This window comes from Leptodactylus fuscus, chromosome 7 (genome assembly GCF_031893055.1).
Source record: "Leptodactylus fuscus isolate aLepFus1 chromosome 7, aLepFus1.hap2, whole genome shotgun sequence".
Classification (NCBI taxonomy): domain Eukaryota; kingdom Metazoa; phylum Chordata; class Amphibia; order Anura; family Leptodactylidae; genus Leptodactylus; species Leptodactylus fuscus.
This window is the reverse complement of record NC_134271.1, coordinates 61,890,637-61,915,841: the sequence shown is the minus strand read 5'-3', so window position 1 is coordinate 61,915,841 and position 25,205 is coordinate 61,890,637. Positions and strand designations below refer to the sequence as shown.

General features: G+C 44.1%; 1 protein-coding gene across 1 annotated transcript in view; it reads left to right on the top strand.

Annotated features, from left to right (window-relative positions):
• Positions 1 to 20,821, top strand: part of CYB5B (cytochrome b5 type B) — a 36,861-nt gene extending 16,040 nt beyond the window's left edge. The window contains exons 2-5 of the mRNA XM_075282012.1: positions 703 to 831; positions 12,732 to 12,758; positions 15,771 to 15,805; positions 19,683 to 20,821. Of these exons, the coding sequence (XP_075138113.1) occupies positions 703 to 831; positions 12,732 to 12,758; positions 15,771 to 15,805; positions 19,683 to 19,773 (282 nt within the window). The 3' untranslated portion in view covers positions 19,774 to 20,821. The remainder of the gene's footprint in view (positions 1 to 702; positions 832 to 12,731; positions 12,759 to 15,770; positions 15,806 to 19,682) is intronic.
• The last annotated feature ends 4,384 nt before the right edge of the window (positions 20,822 to 25,205 follow it).

The window sequence follows — 25,205 nt, the reverse complement described above, 5'->3', positions numbered from 1 at the left end:
CTAGCCATACTTGCCAAGAGGTGGAGCAGAATATTCAAACCGCTTTTGAACGAAAACTGCCCTTTTGGGTTGGGACTTAAAACTTTTCTGTACTAGGATACGCTAAACTCACCAGTTGCCCGTGCCATGTCACACCATTACCTTGCACATTTAGTTCATATAGAAGTACCGACAGTGTGAGCCTCCCTGCATCCTTACCCCAGCTGGGGCATGTTGCTGCCGATCATTGCATTTGATGCCGATATCTTTTTATGAGAAATCCAGATGGAGGAGAGGGCTGACTTTCCAGAGAAGGGAGTGAGCTGGCACTCGATGTGTACCCACTTCCCCGCTTCCACTTATGATGAGAAGCAGCCGCTCTAGGTTTTGACATTCTGCGTGGCACACTGGTATGATAAATTAAGTTAATTACTTGCTAAATCCTATCTGAAAAAGCTCCATCTTGGTTATGGGAGATGCAATACGTGACACAGTCCATGGTACTGTACCAAGTCTAGTAAACACCTCTAAAGTTACTGGTCCCAACCTGGTCTAACTTTATGGAAATGGTATGATCCTGGAGGAGGTTTTTAATAAAAAAAAAATAGGACTACAAGATGGACACTGCAAAAATTGTAAGCTTCCTCACAAGATGACACTCCACCACGTGCACCAGTTTTTGTGGGTTTTTTAATGGAAATCTACCTTTTCTTATTTCTGCAGCATCCAGGAGGAGAAGAGGTGCTGTTCGAGCAAGCAGGAGCTGATGCAACAGAGAGCTTTGAGGATGTAGGACATTCTGTTGATGCAAGGGAGATGCTGAAACAGTATTATGTAGGAGATCTTCATCCGGTAAGAGTAGCAAATATTGTACCAAAAAAACGCAATGTGACTTTTACTGAAAAAGGTGTTTTCCAGACTGGGGGCGGGTTCGGTACTTTTGTTGTTTGCCTTATGGCCCATTACATTCCTTTTTGAGAGGGGGAATTTACAGTCCAAGAATAAACAGCTAAAAGTATTTTCTTCTTTAATCTAAGGAGGATTTTCCCTTCCACTACTATCTGATGGGGGTTACAGCTCACAGAAATGAAGTATCTCTGATTCTGTGACTGCTCTGTAAGGGGTTTTAATTGAGAAGTACCAATAACTCAGCAATAGAGATGAGCGAACACTAAAATGTTCGAGGTTCGAAATTCGATTCGAACAGCCGCTCAATGTTCGTGTGTTCGAACGGGTTTCGAACCCCATTATAGTCTATGGGGAACAGATACTCGTTAAGGGGGAAACCCAAATCCGTGTCTGGAGGGTCACCAAGTCCACTATGACACCCCAGGAAATGATGCCAACACCTCTGGAATGACACTGGGACAGCAGGGGAAGCATGTCTGGGGGCATCTAACACACCAAAGACCCTCTATTACCCCAACATCACAGCCTAACAACTACACACTTTACACACTCAATACCACCTCTCTGACAGTAGGAAAACACCTTGAAACATGTGTATTTGGCACTTGCAGTGAGGAGAGCTTGTCACCAGCAGTGAATTTGGCCCTTGTAGTAAGTTGAGGTTGGCACCAACATTTGTTTTGAAAATCAGGGTGGATTGAGCCTCTAACCAGCAGAGTTTGGGCAAATTCATGGTGGAGGGAGCCTCTAAAAACCCCAGTTTGGACCAATTCATGGTGGAGGGAGCCTCTAACCAGCCCAGTTTGGGCAAATTCATGGTGGAGGGAGCCTCTAAAAAACCCAGTTTGGACCAATTCATGGTGGAGGGAGCCTCTAACCAGCCCAGTTTGGGCAAATTCATGGTGGAGGGAGCCTCTAACCAGCCCAGTTTGGACCAATTAATGGTGGAGGGAGCCTCTAACCAGCCCAGTTTGGACCAATTAATGGTGGAGGGAGCCTCTAACCACCCCAGTTTGGACCAATTCATGGTGGAGGGAGCCTCTAAACAGCCCAGTTTGGGCAAATTCATGGTGGAGGGAGCCTCTAAAAAACCCAGTTTGGACCAATTCATGGTGGAGGGAGCCTCTAACCAGCCCAGTTTGGACCAATTAATGGTGGAGGGAGCCTCTAAACAGCCAAGTTTGGACCAATTCATGGTGGAGGGAGCCTCTAAAAACCCCAGTTTGGACCAATTCATGGTGGAGGGAGCCTCTAACCAGCCCAGTTTGGGCAAATTCATGGTGGAGGGAGCCTCTAAACAGCCCAGTTTGGGCAAATTCATGGTGGAGGGAGCCTCTAACCAGCCCAGTTTGGACCAATTAATGGTGGAGGGAGCCTCTAACCAGCCCAGTTTGGACCAATTAATGGTGGAGGGAGCCTCTAAAAACCCCAGTTTGGACCAATTCATGGTGGAGGGAGCCTCTAACCAGCCCAGTTTGGGCAAATTCATGGTGGAGGGAGCCTCTAAACAGCCCAGTTTGGGCAAATTCATGGTGGAGGGAGCCTCTAAAAAACCCAGTTTGGACCAATTCATGGTGGAGGGAGCCTCTAAACAGCCAAGTTTGGACCAATTCATGGTGAAGGGAGCCTCTAAAAACCCGTTTGGACCAATTCATGGTGGAGGGAGCCTCTAACCAGCCCAGTTTGGGCAAATTCATGGTGGAGGGAGCCTCTAAACAGCCCAGTTTGGGCAAATTCATGGTGGAGGGAGCCTCTAACCAGCCCAGTTTGGACCAATTAATGGTGGAGGGAGCCTCTAACCAGCCCAGTTTGGACCAATTAATGGTGGAGGGAGCCTCTAACCACCCCAGTTTGGACCAATTCATGGTGGAGGGAGCCTCTAAACAGCCAAGTTTGGACCAATTCATGGTGGAGGGAGCCTCTAAAAACCCCAGTTTGGACCAATTCATGGTGGAGGGAGCCTCTAACCAGCCCAGTTTGGACCAATTAATGGTGGAGGGAGCCTCTAAACAGCCAAGTTTTGGGAAATTCATGGTGGAGGGAGCCTCTAACCACCCCAGTTTGGACCAATTCATGGTGGAGGGAGCCTCTAACCAGCCCAGTTTGGGCAAATTCATGGTGGAGGGAGCCTCTAAAAAACCCAGTTTGGACCAATTCATGGTGGAGGGAGCCTCTAACCACCCCAGTTTGGACCAATTCATGGTGGAGGGAGCCTCTAACCAGCCCAGTTTGGACCAATTCATGGTGGAGGGAGCCTCTAAAAAACCCAGTTTGGACCAATTCATGGTGGAGGGAGCCTCTAAACAGCCCAGTTTGGGCAAATTCATGGTGGAGGGAGCCTCTAACCAGCCCAGTTTGGACCAATTAATGGTGGAGGGAGCCTCTAACCAGCCCAGTTTGGACCAATTCATGGTGGAGGGAGCCTCTAAACAGCCCAGTTTGGGCAAATTCATGGTGGAAGGAGCCTCTAACCAGCAGAGTTGTGGGAAAGCAGGGTGGAGGGAGCCTCTAACCAGCAGAGTTGGTGGAAATCAGGGTGGAGGGAGCCTCTAACCAGCAGAGTTGGGGGAAATCATGTTGGAGGGAGCCTAGTATTAGCAGAATTGTGCAACGCTTATGGTGGATGAGTATGAGGATGCGGAGGAATTGGAGAGGTTGAGTACAGACATGGAGTTTCATGTTGGGGTGCTTTACACAGGTGGGCACAAAAATGAAGGCTCTATCCAGTGGTGGTTCATTTTTATCAAAGTGAGCCGGTCGGCACTCTCAGCTGACAGACGGGTGCGCTTGTCAGTGATGATGCCACCGGCTGCACTGAACACCCTCTCAGATAGGACGCTGGCGGCAGGACAGGACAGCACCTCCAAGGCATATAGGGCAAGTTCAAGCCACAGGTCCAACTTCGACACCCAATACGTGTAGGGCGCAGAGGGGTCGGAGAGGACAGGGCTGTGGTCGGAAAGGTATTCCCGCAACATGCGCCTATACTTCTCACGCCTGGTGACACTAGGACCCTCCGTGGCGGCACTTTGGCGAGGGGGTGCCATCAAGGTGTCCCAGACCTTAGACAGTGTGCCCCTCGTTTGTGTGGACCGGTGAGAACTTGGTTGCCTACTGGAGGAACTGCCCTCCCTGCCGCCAACGTCACATGCTGGAAACATCTCCATCATATTCTGCACCAATTGCCTGTGGCAAGCATTGATGCGATTGGCCCTCCCCTCTACCGGAATAAAAGACGAGATGTTGTTTTTATACCGGGGGTCAAGGATAGCAAAGATCCAGTACTGGTTGTCCTCCATGATTTTGACAATACGCTTGTCGGTTGTAAAGCACCCCAACATGAACTCAGCCATGTCTGCCACAGTGTTAGTTGGCATGACTCCTCTGGCCCCACCGGAAAGTTCAATCTCCATTTCCTCCTCATCCTCCATGTCTACCCATCCGCGCTGCAACAATGGGACGATTCGAAGTTGCCCGGAAGCCTCCTGTATCACCATCACATCATCGGACAACTCTTCTTCCTCCTCCTCCTCCTCCTCCTCCTCCATTAAACGCAGTGAAGCGGACAGATGTGTGGACCTACTCTCCAGCTGTGACGGATCGGATGCTATCCCTAACTCCTCTGTGTGATCTGAGTTATCCCTGATGTCAATCAGGGATTCTCTCAGAACACACAAGAGCGGGATTGTAAGGCTCACCATCGCATCCTCAGAGCTCACCCTCCTTGTGGACTCCTCAAAGACCCGTAGGATGTCACAAAGGTCTCTCATCCATGGCCACTCATGGATGTGAAACTGAGGCAGCTGACTTTGTGGCACCCTAGGGTTTTGTAGCTGGTATTCCATCAAAGGTCTCTGCTGCTCAACCACTCTATTCAACATCTGAAACGTTGAGTTCCAGCGTGTGGGGACGTCGCACAAAAGCCGGTGTTGTGGCACATGCAGGCGTTGCTGGAGAGATTTTAAGCTAGCAGCGGCTACTGTCGACTTGCGAAAGTGGGCGCACATGCGCCGCACTTTCACCAGTAGCTCTGGAACATTGGGGTAGCTCTTTAGGAAACGTTGCACCACTAGGTTGAAGACGTGGGCCAGGCATGGAACATGTTGGAGTCCGGCAAGCTCCAGAGCTGCTACCAGGTTCCGGCCGTTATCACAAACGACCATGCCTGGGCCCAGGTGCAGCGGCTCAAACCATATTGCCGTCTCATCGAGGAGGGCATCCCTCACCTCGGAGGCAGTGTGCTGTCTGTCCCCCAAGCTGATCAGCTTCAGCACAGCCTGCTGACGTCTACCAACGCCAGTGCTGCAACGTTTCCAACTCGTAGCTGGGGTCAATCTAACAGCGGAGGAGGAGGCGGTGGCGGAGGAGGAGGCGGTGGCGGAGGAGGAGGCGGTAGAGGAGGAGGAGGAGGGGGGTGTTCTTCTCGTGTCCCTGCCAGGAATGTTAGGCGGGGAGACGAGGTACACCGGGCCAGTTTGGGAAGCAGTCCCAGCCTCAACTACATTCACCCAGTGTGCCGTCAGTGAAATGTAGCGTCCCTGTCCGCATGCACTTGTCCACGCGTCGGTGGTCAAGTGGACCTTTGTGCAAAGCGCGGAACTAAGGGCCCGCCTGATGTTGAGTGACACGTGCTGGTGCAAGGCGGGGACGGCACACCGGGAGAAGTAGTGACGGCTAGGGACGGCATAGCGAGGTGCCGCAGTTGCCATCAGGTCCAGGAAGGCGGGAGTTTCAACAAGCCGGAACGCCAACATCTCCTGGGCCAGCAGTTTAGCGATGTTGGCGTTCAAGGCTTGCGCGTGTGGGTGGTTAGCAGTGTATTTCTGCCGCCGCTCCAATGTCTGAAAGATGGTGGGTTGTTGTAAAGAAACGCCTGATGGTGCCTTTGATGGTGCAGGAGAAGGAGATAAGACAGGACCAGGGGAGGATGAGGTAGAAGTCAACAAAGTGGCGGAGGCAGATGAAGTGGTGTCCTGGCTCGTCCTCTGGAGTGCATCGCCAGCACAGTCAGCAGTGGCAGTGGCAGAGGCAGAGGCAGTGGCAGAGGCAGTGGCAGTGGCGTGAACGGCAGGCGGCCTTTGTCCTGCCGTTGCTGCCTGCCACTGATTCCAGTGCTTGGATTCCAAATGACGGCGCATTGAAGTGGTGGACAGGTTGCTCTTCTCAGAGCCCCTAATCAATTTCGAGAGGCAAATTGTGCAGACAACACTATATCTGTCCTCGGCGCATTCCTTGAAAAAACTCCACACCTTCGAGAAACGTGCCCTCGAGGTGGGAGTTTTTCGGGGCTGGGTACGAACTGGAACATCTTGGGAGATTCCGGGTGTGGCCTGGCTTCGCCTAAGCTGCTGACCTCTGCCTCTGCCTCTAGCTACCCTTTTTGGTGCTGCACCTGCCTCAACATCCACACTACTTTCCCCGCTTGACATCCCCCCTGTCCAGGTCGGGTCAGTGTCCTCATCATCCACCACTTCCTCTTCCAACTCCTGTCTCATCTCCTCCTCCCGCACAATGCGCCGGTCAACTGGATGCCCTGACGGCAACTGCGTCACATCATCGTCGATGAGGGTGGGTTGCTGGTCATCCACCACCAAATCGAACGGAGATGGAGGAGACTCTAGTGTTTGAGCATCTGGACACAGATGCTCCTCTGTTAGGTTCGTGGAATCGTGACGTGGAGGGGCAGGTTGAGGGACAATGAAAGGAGCGGAGAACAGCTCTGGGGAGCAGGGACAGTTGGGGTTATTGTTCTGTGAAGCTTGGGAATTTTGGGAGGAAGGAGGACAAGACTGTTGGGTAATAGGAGGAGAGGAGGCAGAGTCTGACTGGCTGCTGGACAATGTGCTGTAAGCGTTCTCTGACAGCCATTGCAAGACCTGTTCCTGGTTCTCGGGCCTACTAAGGTTTGTACCCTGCAGTTTAGTTAATGTGGCAAGCAACCCTGGCACTGTGGAGTGGCGCAATGCTTGCTGCCCCACAGGAGTAGGCACGGGACGCCCTGTGGCTTCACTGCTACCTTGCTCCCCAGAACCATTCCCCCGACCTCGCCCACGGCCTCGTCCACGTCCCTTTCCGGGAGCCTTGCGCATTTTGAATTCCTAGTTAGAAATTGGCACTGTATACCAGTAGTAAAAATTGTGGGTGCACGTAACCCCAATATATTCTTTGAATTCCCAGTCAGACACTGGCACTATATGGCAGTAGCAAGAAATGAGGGTATTTGTATTCCCAATATACTCTTTGAATTCCCAGTCAGACAATGGCACTGTATACCAGTAGTAAAAATTGTGGGTGCACGTAACCCCAATATATTCTTTGAATTACCAGTCAGAAACTGGCACTATATGGCAGTAGCAAGAAATGAGGGTATTTATAACCCCAATATATTCTTTGAATTCCCAGTCAGACAATGGCACTGTATACCAGTAGTAAAAATTGTGGGTGCACGTAACCCCAATATATTCTTTGAATTACCAGTCAGAAACTGGCACTATATGGCAGTAGAAAGAAATGAGGGTATTTATAACCCCAATATATTCTTTGAATTCCCAGTCAGACAATGGCACTGTATACCAGTAGTAAAAATTGTGGGTGCACGTAACCCCAATATATTCTTTGAATTACCAGTCAGAAACTGGCACTATATGGCAGTAGCAAGAAATGAGGGTATTTATAACCCCAATATACTCTTTGAATTCCCAGTCAGACAATGGCACTGTATACCAGTAGTAAAGATTGTGGGTGCACGTAACCCCAATATATTCTTTGAATTACCAGTCAGAAACTGGCACTATATGGCAGTAGCAAGAAATGAGGGTATTTATAACCCCAATATATTCTTTGAATTCCCAGTCAGACAATGGCACTGTATACCAGTAGTAAAAATTGTGGGTGCACGTAACCCCAATATATTCTTTGAATTCCCAGTCAGAAACTGGCACTATATGGCAGTAGCAAGAAATGAGGGTATTTGTATTCCCAATATACTCTTTGAATTCCCAGTCAGACAATGGCACTGTATACCAGTAGTAAAAATTGTGGGTGCACGTAACCCCAATATATTCTTTGAATTACCAGTCAGAAACTGGCACTATATGGCAGTAGCAAGAAATGAGGGTATTTATAACCCCAATATATTCTTTGAATTCCCAGTCAGACAATGGCACTGTATACCAGTAGTAAAAATTGTGGGTGCACGTAACCCCAATATATTCTTTGAATTCCCAGTCAGAAACTGGCACTATATGGCAGTAGCAAGAAATGAGGGTATTTGTATTCCCAATATACTCTTTGAATTCCCAGTCAGACAATGGCACTGTATACCAGTAGTAAAAATTGTGGGTGCACGTAACCCCAATATATTCTTTGAATTACCAGTCAGAAACTGGCACTATATGGCAGTAGCAAGAAATGAGGGTATTTATAACCCCAATATATTCTTTGAATTCCCAGTCAGACAATGGCACTGTATACCAGTAGTAAAAATTGTGGGTGCACGTAACCCCAATATATTCTTTGAATTCCCAGTCAGAAACTGGCACTATATGGCAGTAGCAAGAAATGAGGGTATTTGTATTCCCAATATACTCTTTGAATTCCCAGTCAAACAATGGCACTGTATACCAGTAGTAAAAATTGTGGGTGCACGTAACCCCAATATATTCTTTGAATTACCAGTCAGAAACTGGCACTATATGGCAGTAGCAAGAAATGAGGGTATTTATAACCCCAATATATTCTTTGAATTCCCAGTCAGACAATGGCACTGTATACCAGTAGTAAAAATTGTGGGTGCACGTAACCCCAATATATTCTTTGAATTACCAGTCAGAAACTGGCACTATATGGCAGTAGCAAGAAATGAGGGTATTTGTATTCCCAATATACTCTTTGAATTCCCAGTCAGACAATGGCACTGTATACCAGTAGTAAAAATTGTGGGTGCACGTAACCCCAATATATTCTTTGAATTACCAGTCAGAAACTGGCACTATATGGCAGTAGCAAGAAATGAGGGTATTTATAACCCCAATATATTCTTTGAATTCCCAGTCAGACAATGGCACTGTATACCAGTAGTAAAAATTGTGGGTGCACGTAACCCCAATATATTCTTTGAATTACCAGTCAGAAACTGGCACTATATGGCAGTAGCAAGAAATGAGGGTATTTGTATTCCCAATATACTCTTTGAATTCCCAGTCAGACAATGGCACTGTATACCAGTAGTAAAAATTGTGGGTGCACGTAACCCCAATATATTCTTTGAATTACCAGTCAGAAACTGGCACTATATGGCAGTAGCAAGAAATGAGGGTATTTATAACCCCAATATATTCTTTGAATTCCCAGTCAGACAATGGCACTGTATACCAGTAGTAAAAATTGTGGGTGCACGTAACCCCAATATATTCTTTGAATTACCAGTCAGAAACTGGCACTATATGGCAGTAGCAAGAAATGAGGGTATTTATAACCCCAATATATTCTTTGAATTCCCAGTCAGACAATGGCACTGTATACCAGTAGTAAAAATTGTGGGTGCACGTAACCCCAATATATTCTTTGAATTCCCAGTCAGAAACTGGCACTATATGGCAGTAGCAAGAAATGAGGGTATTTGTATTCCCAATATACTCTTTGAATTCCCAGTCAAACAATGGCACTGTATACCAGTAGTAAAAATTGTGGGTGCACGTAACCCCAATATATTCTTTGAATTACCAGTCAGAAACTGGCACTATATGGCAGTAGCAAGAAATGAGGGTATTTATAACCCCAATATATTCTTTGAATTCCCAGTCAGACAATGGCACTGTATACCAGTAGTAAAAATTGTGGGTGCACGTAACCCCAATATATTCTTTGAATTACCAGTCAGAAACTGGCACTATATGGCAGTAGCAAGAAATGAGGGTATTTATAACCCCAATATATTCTTTGAATTCCCAGTCAGACAATGGCACTGTATACCAGTAGTAAAAATTGTGGGTGCACGTAACCCCAATATATTCTTTGAATTACCAGTCAGAAACTGGCACTATATGGCAGTAGCAAGAAATGAGGGTATTTATAACCCCAATATATTCTTTGAATTCCCAGTCAGACAATGGCACTGTATACCAGTAGTAAAAATTGTGGGTGCACGTAACCCCAATATATTCTTTGAATTCCCAGTCAGACACTGGCACTATATGGCAGTAGCAAGAAATGAGGGTATTTGTATTCCCAATATATTCTTTGAATTCCCAGTCAGACAATGGCACTGTATACCAGTAGTAAAAATTGTGGGTGCACGTAACCCCAATATATTCTTTGAATTACCAGTCAGACACTGGCACTATATGGCAGTAGCAAGAAATGAGGGTATTTGTATTCCCAATATATTCTTTGAATTCCCAGTCAGACAATGGCACTGTATACCAGTAGTAAAAATTGTGGGTGCACGTAACCCCAATATATTCTTTGAATTCCCAGTCAGACACTGGCACTATATGGCAGTAGCAAGAAATGAGGGTATTTGTATTCCCAATATATTCTTTGAATTCCCAGTCAGACAATGGCACTGTATACCAGTAGTAAAAATTGTGGGTGCACGTAACCCCAATATATTCTTTGAATTCCCAGTCAGACACTGGCACTATATGGCAGTAGCAAGAAATGAGGGTATTTGTATTCCCAATATATTCTTTGAATTCCCAGTCAGACAATGGCACTGTATACCAGTAGTAAAAATTGTGGGTGCACGTAACCCCAATATATTCTTTGAATTACCAGTCAGAAACTGGCACTATATGGCAGTAGCAAGAAATGAGGGTATTTGTATTCCCAATATATTCTTTGAATTCCCAGTCAGACAATGGCACTGTATACCAGTAGTAAAAATTGTGGGTGTATATAGCCCCAATTCTATTGCTAGGGGACTTGCAGGGTATTTCTGGGGTGAAGGTGGGGGGGCACACCGTTGGAACGGGTATCGGGGTATATATCGGGTATACGGGAATACACTGACAGTGTATTCCATTCAGGATCCTGGGAAAGCTGGGTTGCGGCGATTGAGCCCGTCAGTGCCACGTTACACTGACAAGCTTCTCCCTGGAATTTAGCTCTTACAAGAGCTGTTGGTTGTCTTCTCCTTCCTATCCTAGCCTGTCCCTGCCTACCCAGAATCTAAGCCCTAGCTAGCTGGACGGAAACCTCCGTCCTCGGTGAATTGCAAGCTCAGAATGACGCGAACCTGGGCGGCGCTGTTCTTTTAAATTAGAGGTCACATGTTTTCGGCAGCCAATGGGTTTTGCCTACTTTTTTCAACGTCACCGGTGTCGTAGTTCCTGTCCCACCTACCCTGCGCTGTTATTGGAGCAAAAAAGGCGCCAGGGAAGGTGGGAGGGGAATCGAGTAATGGCGCACTTTACCACGCGGTGTTCGATTCGATTCGAACATGCCGAACAGCCTAATATCCGATCGAACATGAGTTCGATAGAACACTGTTCGCTCATCTCTACTCAGCAACAATATACGTTTATTGTGGATGTGTGCTGAGCCAATATGTCGCAGGCTTATTTACAGCAATAAAATCATCCTGATTAACACAATAAAGTTAAAGGGATTCGATCATTAAAATGGAATTTTTTTCTCCCTACCACGTAGGAATAGCCTTAAGAAAGCTATTCTTCTCCTACCTTTAGAAGTCTTCTCTGTGCCGCCATTCCATAGATATCCCAGTTTTCTTCGGTATGCAAATGAGTTTTCTTGCAGCACTTTGGGACGCCCCCAGTTCTGCTTGAGAGCTGGGGACCACCCCCAGTGCTGCGAGAAAACTCATTAGCGTACCGAAGAAAACCGGGATATCTACGGAATGGCGGCACGGAGAAGACTTCTAAAGGTAGGAGAAGAATAGCCTTTCTGAAGACTATTCCTTCGTGTTAGGAAGACAAAATTCCATTTTAATGATTGAGTCCTTTTAACATGTCACTTTGATCGCGCTGTGAGTACCATGAAAACAAAACCCCTGAACAGTGGCAGAATTGCTTTTTTTTTTTCTTCTGTACCTCTCTCTACTATTATTATTATTATTATTATTATTATTATTATTATTTTATTTATTTATTTATTTATTTTTAAGTACATTATCTGGCAAATTACTTTGTTCTCAAGAGGTCAAGAAAATAGGTTCTTCATATGTCTCCAATACTGGGCAAACCAGCACCTGTGGGATATTTACTTGCAGTGTGCAACCCCTAGTTTGTCGCAGTAAGATTGATATTCTGTATAGGTCAACAAAGGTGCCAGGAAATGGGTGTGCATCCTGAGGCTATGTACAGGTAAATATAGCTGTGCATGTATGATTTGTGTTCTGTCAGGTTAACATACGCTGGCTTCATTAGAAGCTGTGTGTCTATACACAAACCTTAGAGGTCAGTAGCAGTGGTGACGTACGTAACTTTGTATAATGTTAGTTCAGTACCAAGACACAGCAGGGGAGATTTATTGTTTCTATGCTAATTTTCTGGCATTAAAAAAAAAAATTACAAAAAATTCAAACCTCAGTTGTGACAAATTGCTTGCAATTGTTTTTTGTTTTTTTTATGCCACTCATGCCTCTTTCTAAATTGGGGCAGAGGTGAGGATATGCTATGGATGTGGCTACTAACCCCATCAGTTTCATTACTACTTTCGCTTGAAAACTGGCGTAAATGATGCCTGAAATCTACGCCAGCTTTGAGCTGCTGTAAATTTTGGTGCAGGTGTAAAGTCCTGGCTTATGGTGCTCATGATTTATAAAGAGATGTGTTTTCAGCGCTGGTAATGTTAACTTTTTGTTTTTTCTCTTTGCTGAACAGGATGACTGCAAAAATAACAGTAAAAAGGTAGGTGTCTCGTTGCTACGTTAATGGTTTAAAGGTAACCTATAGTTTTTAATGGTGCCCACAAAATACTGACAGACTCCCTGGTGAAAACAGTCCTTACACATGGTGTACTCGGAAACACAATATTAAAAGGGAGCAGCCTTTGGGATTAAAGTATCTGCTGGGTTGGGTAAGCTTTGGCTTTAAGAGGCGTTTCCCTATCAAGGTAAGTTAGGTGGGGAGAAGCTGTTCCTCTCCTCCTGGATCTTTCTACATGTTGACCATAAAGATAGAAATTGGACTTGATGCTGCTGATCATTCGATGATGGGATCGTTCATAAAAAGAGTCAATATAACCAACTAAACTGCTTGATCTGAGGTGCAGTTTGTTTTTGTTTTGTTTTTTTTTGGGGGGGGGAATACCTGGTTCCTGAATTAAGATCTATGCCCGGTAGAAAAGTGGATTGAGTTATGGTACATATGTCAGCTAGGGCACCCCCCCCCCCAACAGGGGTTGTGGCACATATTTGGTACAAAGAAGGGAAGTGCCAGAATATCAGTCCTCTATGCCATAAAACTGGCATTGAGGGATTGATTAAACTTCTCCAATAGTACCATATTTATCAGACCGAAGTTTATCAACCATCACAAAGCATCATTAGCTGTAATTGTCATTTTGGTGAACCTTTATCTTGTCTGGCCAGCCTTATTGTAACACTAGTATTTATTAGCAGGTCACTGAGGATTCCACATTACTTGGTTTCTTAGGGTCTGTTCGAACTGAGTTTTTTTTGCAGGCAGATTTTAATGCAGAATCCGCCTCAAAACCCACCTGCAAAAACATCTATTCATTTCAATGGGAGTCGCTCTTTTTTTTTTTTATGCTACTGGGTTTTTTTTTTCCCAACTAGCAGGGAAAAAAACGACATCTTCAGGCAGATTCCGCCTGGAAAAACTAATTGAAGTCAATGGGAGGCAGAAAAACCGTGACGTGGGTTTTACAAAAACCGTTAACGTTTTTCAAAGAGAAGTTTCCAGGTCCATACACTGTGCTGGAGCAAAAAAAAACAAGAACTAAAAATGCCTCAAAAAACCGTCCAATACACGCCTCCTGTAAAAAAAAAAAAAAAAAAAAAAAATTACCTAATTCCTGAAGCAGATTTTTTCAGCTTGCAAAAAAAATTTGGAGTGAATAAGGGGACCAGTGGCCAAGAATGGATCTTTTTTTTTTTCTTGTTTTATTTAGACAATATTATCCAATTGACATCTTGCATATAAATAACCATTTCATTTATATAATTTACCTCCCCTTCATATGTGGAGTAAAAATTGAATGTCCACCAGTAGTTGTAGTATGACAACAGTTGGAGAGCCATGGACTATAGACCCTGTTCTATATACATCTTGCACTATATGCTGTGTAACTGACCCCATGTTGACTGACACCAGATCTAGTGATACCCGTAATATGTTTTCTTTTGTCCTCTAAAAATCTGTGCCTTCGCTTGGCAGTAATTCTTGGAAATGGATGAAGTAACCCTCTTGTGAGCCCATCTGCCTCGTGTATTCTCCACATAACTGGCAGCCTGCCCTAGCCAGATTAAATATAATTTCCGTTTTTTCTAATTACAACTCTTTGTAATTATTGTTTGTTTTCTTACTGTTGTCTTGTGCCTCTTCCTCCTTCCCCCCCACACCTTATATCTGCCCTGGGCTGGTTATTTCCTCCCCGGCTGTGTACATGCTCAGGGGCTACAACACAGATAATTATCACAATAGCACTCACTATTTGTTGTAAGGAGCAGGTTTGTGTCGCTGGGGTGAAATCCAGAAACGCAGAATACTCCTCTAAATAAAGACCTCTTATAACCAGGACTAATGTCCACGTGAAATTTCCATTTTAACACCTAACAGCACTTACGTTGTCGCCAAGAAGACCACAGGATTTCTTGATAATCTTTAGGCGGTGGCAAATGGAAAGGCAAAAACGTTTTCTTGTAGTCTTTAAAGGGAATCTGTCAGCAGTTTGTTGGTAATAAACCTAACGGAGGTGATTCTACTGTTTCCTAATATGCTTTATTAGGCCCTAGTGGTCCCCCCCCACACACACACACACACTGAAACGTCTAGTGTATCACAAACACTTGATCTCTATATGCCATGTTACCATCACTCACTGCCAAGCTGCTTTTTCTGATACATCAATAAATGTAATTGTAACAAAAGCAAAGAGAGTGCATTGAACTTCATTTCGTATATATCCCATTTACTGCTGACAGACTCCTTTTAAACTTTCGGACATATAAATCTGCATTGGAGTTGTATACAAAAACCAGGAGGTTTTTTATTTTTTTTCCCGACAAAACTGCTTGCTAAAATGCTTTGGTTGTTTTATTACACGATGGAAGAAGTGTACATTATGTGACATATGGTGTATTAATACACTGTATACCAATTGCCCTAATCTTGTTCCCAGTGACTGTATATTACACACCTCTGTCTCTCATAAAGAGTATACTGATATTGTAGGGAATTTCTAACCCTGCTTATAAAGGGTTAGCCTGTGTTTTTAGGCCTGGCTTATATGATGCTTCTAAACTGAGGACTATGTCTATAATGGCACTATGTATGTCACCTATATGATATAGGCCACTAAATAGGAAACCTGCTGTACTGGCATAGTAACATCTGCAAGCAGCTCTTCAGCAAAAGAAAAAAGTACTCTGTCAAACGCAAACTTAAAATGAATTTGCACTTTTTCTTTTTTTTTTGTAGATTGTGAGCCCCATAATAGGGATCACAATGTACTTTTTTTTTTTTTTTTTTTTCCCCTATCAGTATGACTTTGTAGAATGGGAGGAAATCCATGCAAACACTGGGAGAACATACAAACTCCTTGCAGATGTTGTTCCTGGCAGGATTCGAACCCAGGACCCCAGAGCTGCAAGTCTGCAGTGCTAACCACTGAGCCACCGTGTTGCCCCAAAATGAATTTGCACTTAACTAAATGTTTCCTTTTTTATTTTCTTACAGGATGTCTTGATAACAACATCATCCAATTCATCCAGGTAATGACCTTTCTTATACTCAGGGTTCCTTCATGGGTCTTCACACATGGGTTAAAATGCCAACATTTAAAAGGTAACCCAATATACAGTTGAACCTGGTCCCATAGTCTGCTGATTACCATGGGTTCAGCTTCAGGAACCCCTGGAGAACCTTCAGCCACCCCTAAATTTTCCCTGTACTACTACTTGCCCTCATTTAAATAAATGGGTAACCATATAATGTCTGTATATAGCAGGTCTGCTAGAGCAAGAGTTGTTTTGCCCCATAGAGAGGGTATAATTGGTGGTTCCCTCTCCATGATGGATGCAGGTTTTCTGCTAAATGGAGGTTTTGGGTTTGTGTGCATGTTTTGTGTGTTTCTGTGCATGTGCACGTTGCTATAGAAGCTGCCATTGACCCAAATGCCTTATCATATAATGGCCAATCTTTTGAAGGAGCTGTCTGGGGAAGTTTAATTTCTTTTCCCTGATTCCACGGATGAAAACACTTGGGGTCACGCCGCCCCCTCATTTCTCGATCTCACAGGTTATTAGTTAGCTGTGCTATGGTGGGGACTTTCTTTAATGTGGTCATCCAGACCCCATAACACATGCTTATGATTACACATCCATCATCATGTGGATCAGATATGTGAATTAACTCGCAGGACAACCCTTTTTATAGGAGCACTAAACCCACAATCCAAACTATATTACACATCCCATCTCCTGATTTTTAATATATCACAACTACAGAGCATAAGAAATAAAATAGAAAGGCAATGTATTCTTCTCTAGGACAGCAGCCATGTTTTCTCACAACTACTTCTAATGCTAGTATACATGAGCTAGGACGCTCAGAAACAGACCATTTTGTTGGAAGGAATTCCCCCCCCCCCCCCCAAGAAACTGATAGTATGAAATAGATATGGTAACTGAACCGACCGTAATACCAGCAGCAGTAGTAGTAAAGATGCCAGCAGTAATACACAGTGACACGAGCTGGCTGTACCTCACTAAGTCACAGTGCGGAAAATACAGACTCATTACAGCTTCACAGGGAAAGTCAGCAGACTTTCCCTAACTGCTGAATGGTAAATCTGTACTGTCATGTTTTGATGATTCCCCGTCTCCTATATCCCTGCAGTATTAGACAAATTTACTTTTCTAGAGATCAGAGAGCTGGGTAGAAATCAATGAATAGGTCTTCTGAATTCCAGATTGGGTGTGTAGTATCCACACTCTTGCGATTGGTCTCATGCTACATGTACAGTATGTAAGTATAGTAAATAGTATGGGGAGTATTGTGTACAGACTGTGTGTACCGAATATGGCCTCCATTATTTTTGTAAAGTTGTTACCCAGGTTTTCCAGGCTGCTGTCAAACTGCTAGTAATGTAGTGATAAATTTCCATGTAGACCAACTCCTGAGTTCTGGGAAAGTTGGAGGTTGACACTGAGGGCTGCAGCCCAATCGAAGTTGTTACTCAGCTTTCCCAGCCTGCAGAATAAATACTGCCCAATTTCTGCCCAAGCCCCAGGTGGCATTGACTCCCACACCTACGATAGTACTGATCCCCTCACCAGCCGCACCTCAGACTGTCCATTCTCATCTTTTGGACCTGTTACAGAAGAGGAAGTCTCCCAGCTACTTTCTTCATCTCGCCCCACAACCTGCAGTAGTGACCCCTTCCCCTCACATCTTCTCCAATCTCTGTCCCCTGCTGTCACTACTTACCTTACTAAAATATTTAACCTCTCTCTCTCTTCTGGAATCTTCCCATCCTCCTTCAAGCATGCTGTTATAACCCCGCTACTGAAAAAACCCTCCCTGGACCCATCCTGTGCTGCTAACTATCGACCCGTCTCTAACCTCCCCTTCATCTCTAAACTTTTGGAACGCCTGGTTTATTCTCGGTTAATCCGTTATCTCTCTGCTAACTCTCTGCTTGCTTGCTTACAATCTGGTTTCCGCGCTCTGCACTCTACTGAAACAGCTCTCACAAAAGTCTCTAATGATCTACTAAAGGCTAAATCCAATGGTGACTTCTCTCTTCTTATTCTTCTGGACCTCTCTGCAGCTTTTGACACTGTTGACCATCAACTTCTCCTCACTATGCTCCGCTCAGTCGGCCTCATGGACACTGCGCTCTCCTGGTTCTCCTCTTATCTTATCAAAAGAGCTTGCAATCTATGAGGTAGAGGGGGTGACACAAGAGGTAGCAGGGGCGGCGTTGCTTATACAGTGTTCAGACAATGGGCCCTCAGTCCCATTGTGTGAAATGACGTTCTTTGTTATGTATGTCTGTATCTGAACCCTATAAATTGTACAGTGCTGCAGAATATGTTGGCGCTATATAAATAAAATGTATTATTATTATTTATTCTATGTATAACTAGGCAGAATGCTGGATCTGCCTAGTTATACATACTATAGAATAAGCAGCCTGTTTTGCTGTCCTGGAGTCCCATAATTATATTATGCCATGCCAGATTTCCCTTTTAACATACCAGTAATACTGGGTAACATACCACGTAATACTGTAATGGGAACTGCTGCGTACTAACTAGACTTGACTAAATACCCCTCCTTGTTCTGTAATGAAAGCTAAGCCCCTCTCCTCATAGGGAGTCTTTGAGGTCCAAAATGCTTCCCAAGTTACAATAGTGTGTCATGTAGAGGCCTTTAAACATGCATATGTGTCTATGTATGTAGTGTATGTAAACTTCTGGTTTCAACTGTACATAAAAAGATGATTTTCTCTGCAATCCACTACAAGCTTGTGACCACAAAGGTACATTTCTAGCCCTACTAAAGGCTGCTGCTCAGAAATATTGGTTTGGGAGGTATTCCGGACTCGACGGACTCCTTGAAATGGTGAAATGAAGAGACGATCTGCAGACGCTCCACAGCCTTTTAAACATTCTTTATTCCATAATAGTTAAAAACGAAAGTTCACAAAAAAGGGTGTCCGTCAGAAATCACACATCGTGCGTTAAAAAGAGACGCTTACGCATGCTATGACTAAGGGGGACACCCCGAAACGCGTAAGCGTCTCTTTTTAACGCACGATGTGTGATTTCTGACGGACACCCTTTTTTGTGAACTTTCATTTTTAACTATTATGGAATAAAGAATGTTTAAAAGGCTGTGGAGCGTCTGCAGATCGTCTCTTCATTTCATCTCTTCAATTGAATCCACCTCATGGTTCGGAGGATAGATCTTGCACCTCCACAAAAGCCCTACGAAGTGGTAAGACACAGCCCTGATATCTCTGTTTTCCTTGAAATGGTGTTTTTTCTCTAGTGTATCTGTGCCTACATTGCCAAAATGTTGCTAATTTTTGTCTATCTGCTACTGTCATTGCACAAAAACATTGCTGCTTACCTCTTTGGAGCAAATGCGATGGTCTTATTGCTCCAAAGAGCTCATTTGCACGTTGACAAAAACGGTGACTCTTGGCAATGCAGGCACCAATTCACAAGTGGAAAGCTCTTTTTCATTGAGGTAACCTATCCATCATCGGGGCTGGGCTGCGAGGCTGGATTCTGGTGACACTCGCTGTAATGCCAAGCCGTGCACATTCCTAAACCTCAGGTGAGGTCATGTTCATTCTACTTGCTGGTCTAGAGCAGTTGAAGGCTGCAGGGAGTCACGAGGTACTGCAGCCATCGGCGTTTTGTGTTTTTTTTAAAAAAATATTCTTTGCAAAATGAATACTGTTATACTTACTGCAATGCCTAAAGAGGGAGGATCAAAGGGTTTCTTTTTGATTAGGTGTCACGTCATACCCCGCCAAGCCTTGTGCTAGTTATAGCACAGTATATCAGCCTTGCGCAGAGGGTTCCTGTAAAGTGTTTCAGTTCCATTAAGGTTTCTTTTCCTTTCTCTATACAGCTCCTGGAGCAATTGGCTGATCCCGACTGTGGCCGTTCTGATTTTGGGCTTGATGTATCGTTTTTACTCTGTGGACAGCCGCTCATCCTGAACGTTAAAGTAACCTTAACCATGACCTGCCGGTGTCTTCACGCACAAAAAAATGAGCAGGATCCGAAGCACAGAGAATAAACGTCCCACATCTCTGCCAGTTCCAGGAGTCAAACTTGAACGGAACCTCCTCATTTTATGTCGGTGACCAAGACCTCTTGTCCATGCCGTGTGCCTGTGTTGTGGTTTTAGCCCTATCTAAACTCTGGATATTCTTACAGGACTTTTTATCAGAATATTGTGTCACAGAGCATGCCTAATACTTTGTATTACTTCGAGCATTGTTCCACTTTCAGCAACCTTTTAATGTTTGGAACTACATAAAGAGTTCAGTAACTTTGCAGATAATGGCTGCTTTAACCAATTCCAAAATTCTGCTGAATGTCCTTAGAAACCGACAGCAATTTAGCTGTCAGATATGTGACCTAACAGCGCAACTGTGTCACTTTCTCCTTAGCTCCCATACCTAGGGCATATCATACCTAGTAATAAGAAACCAGCAACACTGAATTTATCTTTAGACCTGAATGGAGAAAAGAGCATTATGTCATTCAGCAAGCCGTGTAAAGCAAGTTATTTCCAAAGTTCCCCAACATTTTATGTAAGTTCTAGCTGCTGTATGATGATGATGATAAGAAGTGGAACTCCCCTTTCATTATATCCACATTTCCGGGGTATCAGTGGTCTTCTATTTCTGCTGTGTTGCTTTGAAGCAGCCTTCTTCTATTGGATGTTGTTTGGAAGTGGAACTGCCCTTTCATTATTTCCACTTTGGGGTATCAATGGTCATCTACATTTGCGATGTTGCAGGGATGCAGCCTGGTTATGTGGATGCATGTTGGGGACCACAAGATGTTCAGTGTTTCAGACCTTTTACTGCCTGTGTGTGAATGATTCTCTCCTTTTTCAGTAACAAAAACTGTTGTTGTCATTGTCATATTTACACTAAAAGCCATAACGATATCTTCAAACATCACAGATTTTAATAAACTTCTTCTCCTGTGTCTTAGTTGTGGGTTGTATAATGCACTTTGGAGGGGGGATGTTTATTTTAAACCATTGGATGGGGGGGGGGGGTCTTAAAACCTTGTTGCACAATTATACTCTGAAAGTAAATGGGGTATCAATGTGACCTAGATGGCTGCAACCATGACACAAAAAATGAAGCACTGATGGTTTTCTTTTTTGTGTTTGTAACGGACACTGGTTGTTACAGTAACCTTGGGGTTATAATTAGAGATGAGTGAGTAGTATTCGATAGAGTAGGTATTTGATCAAATACTACGGTATTCGAAATATTCCTACTCGATCGAATACTACTAGCTATTCGCAGTAAATATTTGATTCAGAACCTGCATTGATTGGCCGAATGCTATACAGTGTATAGCATTCGGCCAATCAACGCTGGTTCTGCAGCAGGCTCGTTCTTGCTAGTCAGGAGAGCTGGCAGCTTGCTGTTACGAGGGAGCGGACTTTTTCCTCATAGGAATGCATTGACCAGCGTTGATTGGCCAGTGTACAGCATTCGGCCAATCAACGCTGGTTCTGCCGGAGGCTCGTCTGTGAGGAGGCAGAGTCTAAGATCGGACCACAGCAGTCTCCATTGTCTCCGCCTCCTCACAGACGAGCCTCCAGCAGAACCAGTGTTGATTGGCCGAATGCTGCACACTAGCCAATCAACGCTGGTCAATGCATTCCTATGACAAAAAAGTCAGCTCCCTCATATCAGCAGGCTGCCAGCTCTCCCGACTAGCAAGGAAAAGCCTGCTGCAGAACCAGCATTGATTTGCTGCAGGCTCGTCTTTGCTAGTCGGGAGAGCTGGCAGCCTGCGGTTACGAGGGAGCTTACTTTTTATCAGCGCAACTGCAAGCGCTGTGCAGGTAAAGCGCATGGACCCCATAGACTATAATGGGGTCTGTGCGCTTTAACTGCACAGCGCTCCTCCTAAACACTCTCCTCCTGCTATTCGTGGACTTGGTGACTCTCCTTTAGTCGAATAGTGGTTTCCCCTCAAACGAGCATTTTTTCCCATAGACTATAATGGGATTCGATATTCAATCGAGTAGTCGAATATTGCGGCTCTACTCGAAACGAATATCAAATCTCGAATATTTCACTGTTCGCTCATCTCTAGTTATAATCTGACCATATCTGCTTATATTCCTTGAATGTTGCAACCTAATAAAATGTGGCAGCCTTATAAAACCAAATAAACAGCGATCAAAATGTTATGTACAGCATGCCTTCCAAAAAAATCAGACCTCTGTCTACAGGAAAATTTCACGTTATGGCTCTCAGAATATGATGTCACAAAAATAAATGATTTACATGGTAAGTGGTATAAACTTAAAGCAAATGGCAAATTTCATGGTTTTTTTCCCACTCTCTACTCCCCTTAAAGTGTGAATAAAAGTCGGTTAATTTACTTGTACCCAAAAATGGTGATATTGAAAAATCTAACTTCTACAAGTAAAAACATGCTGACATTTGGCTGTATTGACATAATAATAATTAATAATAAAAATTATGGCTTTTGGGATGCAATAAGAAAAAAGTAGCGTTTGTCAGTCTGGCACAGTATGCTGGGCCATGTGGTTGTGCATTTGGCAAGCTGCTGGTTCCTTTAGTTCTTCTTTCTGTTGCTTCCTGGCTTTCCCCTTGTCCCATGTATCAGCTGACACTGTTCTTCCATAGATCAGAAGGTAGCCCCAAGTCTTCCTCCCACTCATTCATGAGAAGTTTGTTTACCATTTTTGTGCGTTTCCCCCCTCCCATTACTTTCTCTGGTGAGACAGAGCTCCTTGTGTGTTGTGAAGTCTCACACAGTAAATGTTTGTTTGGTTGGTCACAGCTCAGACAATGAGGCTCTGTAAAGTGTGTAGTTTGTCAATACAATTGTCTCTCTGCCATCCAAGTGGCAATGATGGGACATGTGCTGAATGCTCACAAGTGATGCCTACATAGAAAGTAAGTAGCGCAACATTTAAAGGGGTTATGCCACCAAAAGTATTTATACCTCCGTACATGAGAGGATAAATAACTGATCGTGGGGGTTTGGACTCGCAACAACTTTAAGAATAAGGGGTGTTATTCTCCCATTGTGAATTCAAGCTGAATGTCTCTGCAGGATGAAATGCACTTATACTCCTATTCACTTCAATGGGAGCATCGGAGATGGCCAAAGTAAAGCACTGGCACACTTGCATTCAGCTTGTCTGTGGGCAGGCTGAATTCACAGCAAGGGAAAATATTAGTCAGATCCTCACAGATCAGCTCTTTATGCTCTAACTGATGCTTGATGGCAGAACCTCTTAAAGGCGCTGTACTTTTAGGTTTGTGGACCATCCAAGAAAATATCTGTCTTTTTCAGTTCCATCATTTAACCATTGTACAGGTAGCTATTATTCAGCTGGGTCACTAGGCTGATATATGGCTAAGCTTAGTAGAGGTTATAAACCCCTGACCCTGCTACACCCACCAGAACACAAAACTCTATATATTATACATGCACAACATCTGTGATGCTTCCAAAAATGGCAGTCGCAACCCAGGGCTGTTCCAGCTTTTTGGCAACTGATGTCAGTCACACTCATCACATTTCTATGCATTTTATCTAAAACTGAATGGCCATTTATTTGGCATAATAAAAAATTGTCCTTACATAACTGGAATTACACAAAGCATGTAACGCACACAGTGTGAGCCTAGCCTGATGCTTCGTTTTACCTGTAGTCGTATTGCAGGAAAATTCAACACTTGCTTTTGGATTTTCTAAAACTGCAGTGGATCATTGATAGCTTTTGGGTGCACACTAATGTTTGGGTTTCCGTCCACATGGTGGCTTAAAAGATGCAAACCTGTCTGCTTAATAAGAAGTTACATGCAGAAACCTGCAGACACTATAGACTATAATGGGGGTCTGCTTGGTTTCCACTGGTTTTTGGGTTTGTTTTGTTTTGTTTGTTTTTGGGGTTTTTTTACACATAGAAACTGACTGAAAGAAAAATTCTTGCAGGAATTTTCTCTGCCGATTTTTTTAAGTGGATTCTGTCCCGCTCGTGTAAATCCAGCCTTATATGTAAAATTTTCTATAGGAACCCACAATAATATCTCCCTACCCTCCACATATAAGTAATGCAAAAATATGAAATATTCAGTAGGATGAGTTTGATCCCTAAAATTGTACCTGGAGGATTATAGTAACTACTGATAGTACTAATGTAGTTCCTTTTAAGATGATTTTGGCTGCAGATGCTAGAGGGTAGCAGTAGCTTAGTACCATCCATGTCGCGGACACTCCACCAATGTTTTTGGGAACACACCAAAGATCTAGAGAAATCCTACGCCCATGTGTATGTGACTATGAACTATAAAATAATACCCTTAAAACACAGTTGAGGGGGGGGGGGTTACCATATCAGTTTTTTTTGTTTTTTTTTAACCCCTTAACGACCGGCCCATAGGGAATCTACGTCGGCACTTGCAGGTCCTTCCTGACTGCCCTATAGGAAAACTACGTCGGGCAGTCAGGGAAGGATTCCCTGTAAGTGCCGACATAATTGGATGGGATTTTAGCTGTATCTAACAGCTAAGACCCCATTCCATAACCCCCCCATCGGAGGGGTCTCCGATCGGGGGGTTTTAACCCCTTCAGTTCCGTGATCAAACATGATCACGGAACTGAAGCGGTTCCGTGACGGTGCCGGCTGAATCGGCACCCCCCGCGGCGAGATCGAGGGGTGCCGATGTCTCTAACATGGAGCCTGGGGTCTGGCCAGTGACCCCAAGCTCCAAGAGACCCCCAATACCTGGTTGATCCTGCCGCTTTAAGAGGAAGTCAGACGCAGGCAGCCCCTGCGTCTGACTTCCTCCAGACGCTGCAAGACACTGACAGCTGTGTCCTGCAGCGTCTAATAGAGAATTAGTGATGCTTTTATCAAAGCATCACTAATCCAAGTGTCCTAAAGGGACACATAAAAAAGTAAAAAAACAAAAAGTGAAAAATAAATAGTGTCTGATAAAAATGAATAAAGTTATAAAGCCCCAAAATTCCCTTTTTTCTATAGAAAATGAATTATATTAAAAAAAACCCTAAAAGTTAATAAAAACAATACATATTTGGTATTGTCGCGTCCGTAACAATCTGAACAATAAAACTGCAACAATATTTAATGTATACGGTGATCGTCGGAAAAAAAAAAACGGAAAAAACCCGCCGGAAGTAGTGATTTTTCGCCATCTCACCTTACAAAATATGCTATAAAAAGTGATCAAAAATTCATAATCACCGCACAACAGTACCAATAAAAAGCGCACATTGTCCTGCAAAAAATAAGCCCTCAACCAACACTGTCAACCAAAAAATAAAAATGTTACGCCTCTCAGAAAATGGCGATACAAAAAACATTGATTTATGTCCCTAAATGTGTTTT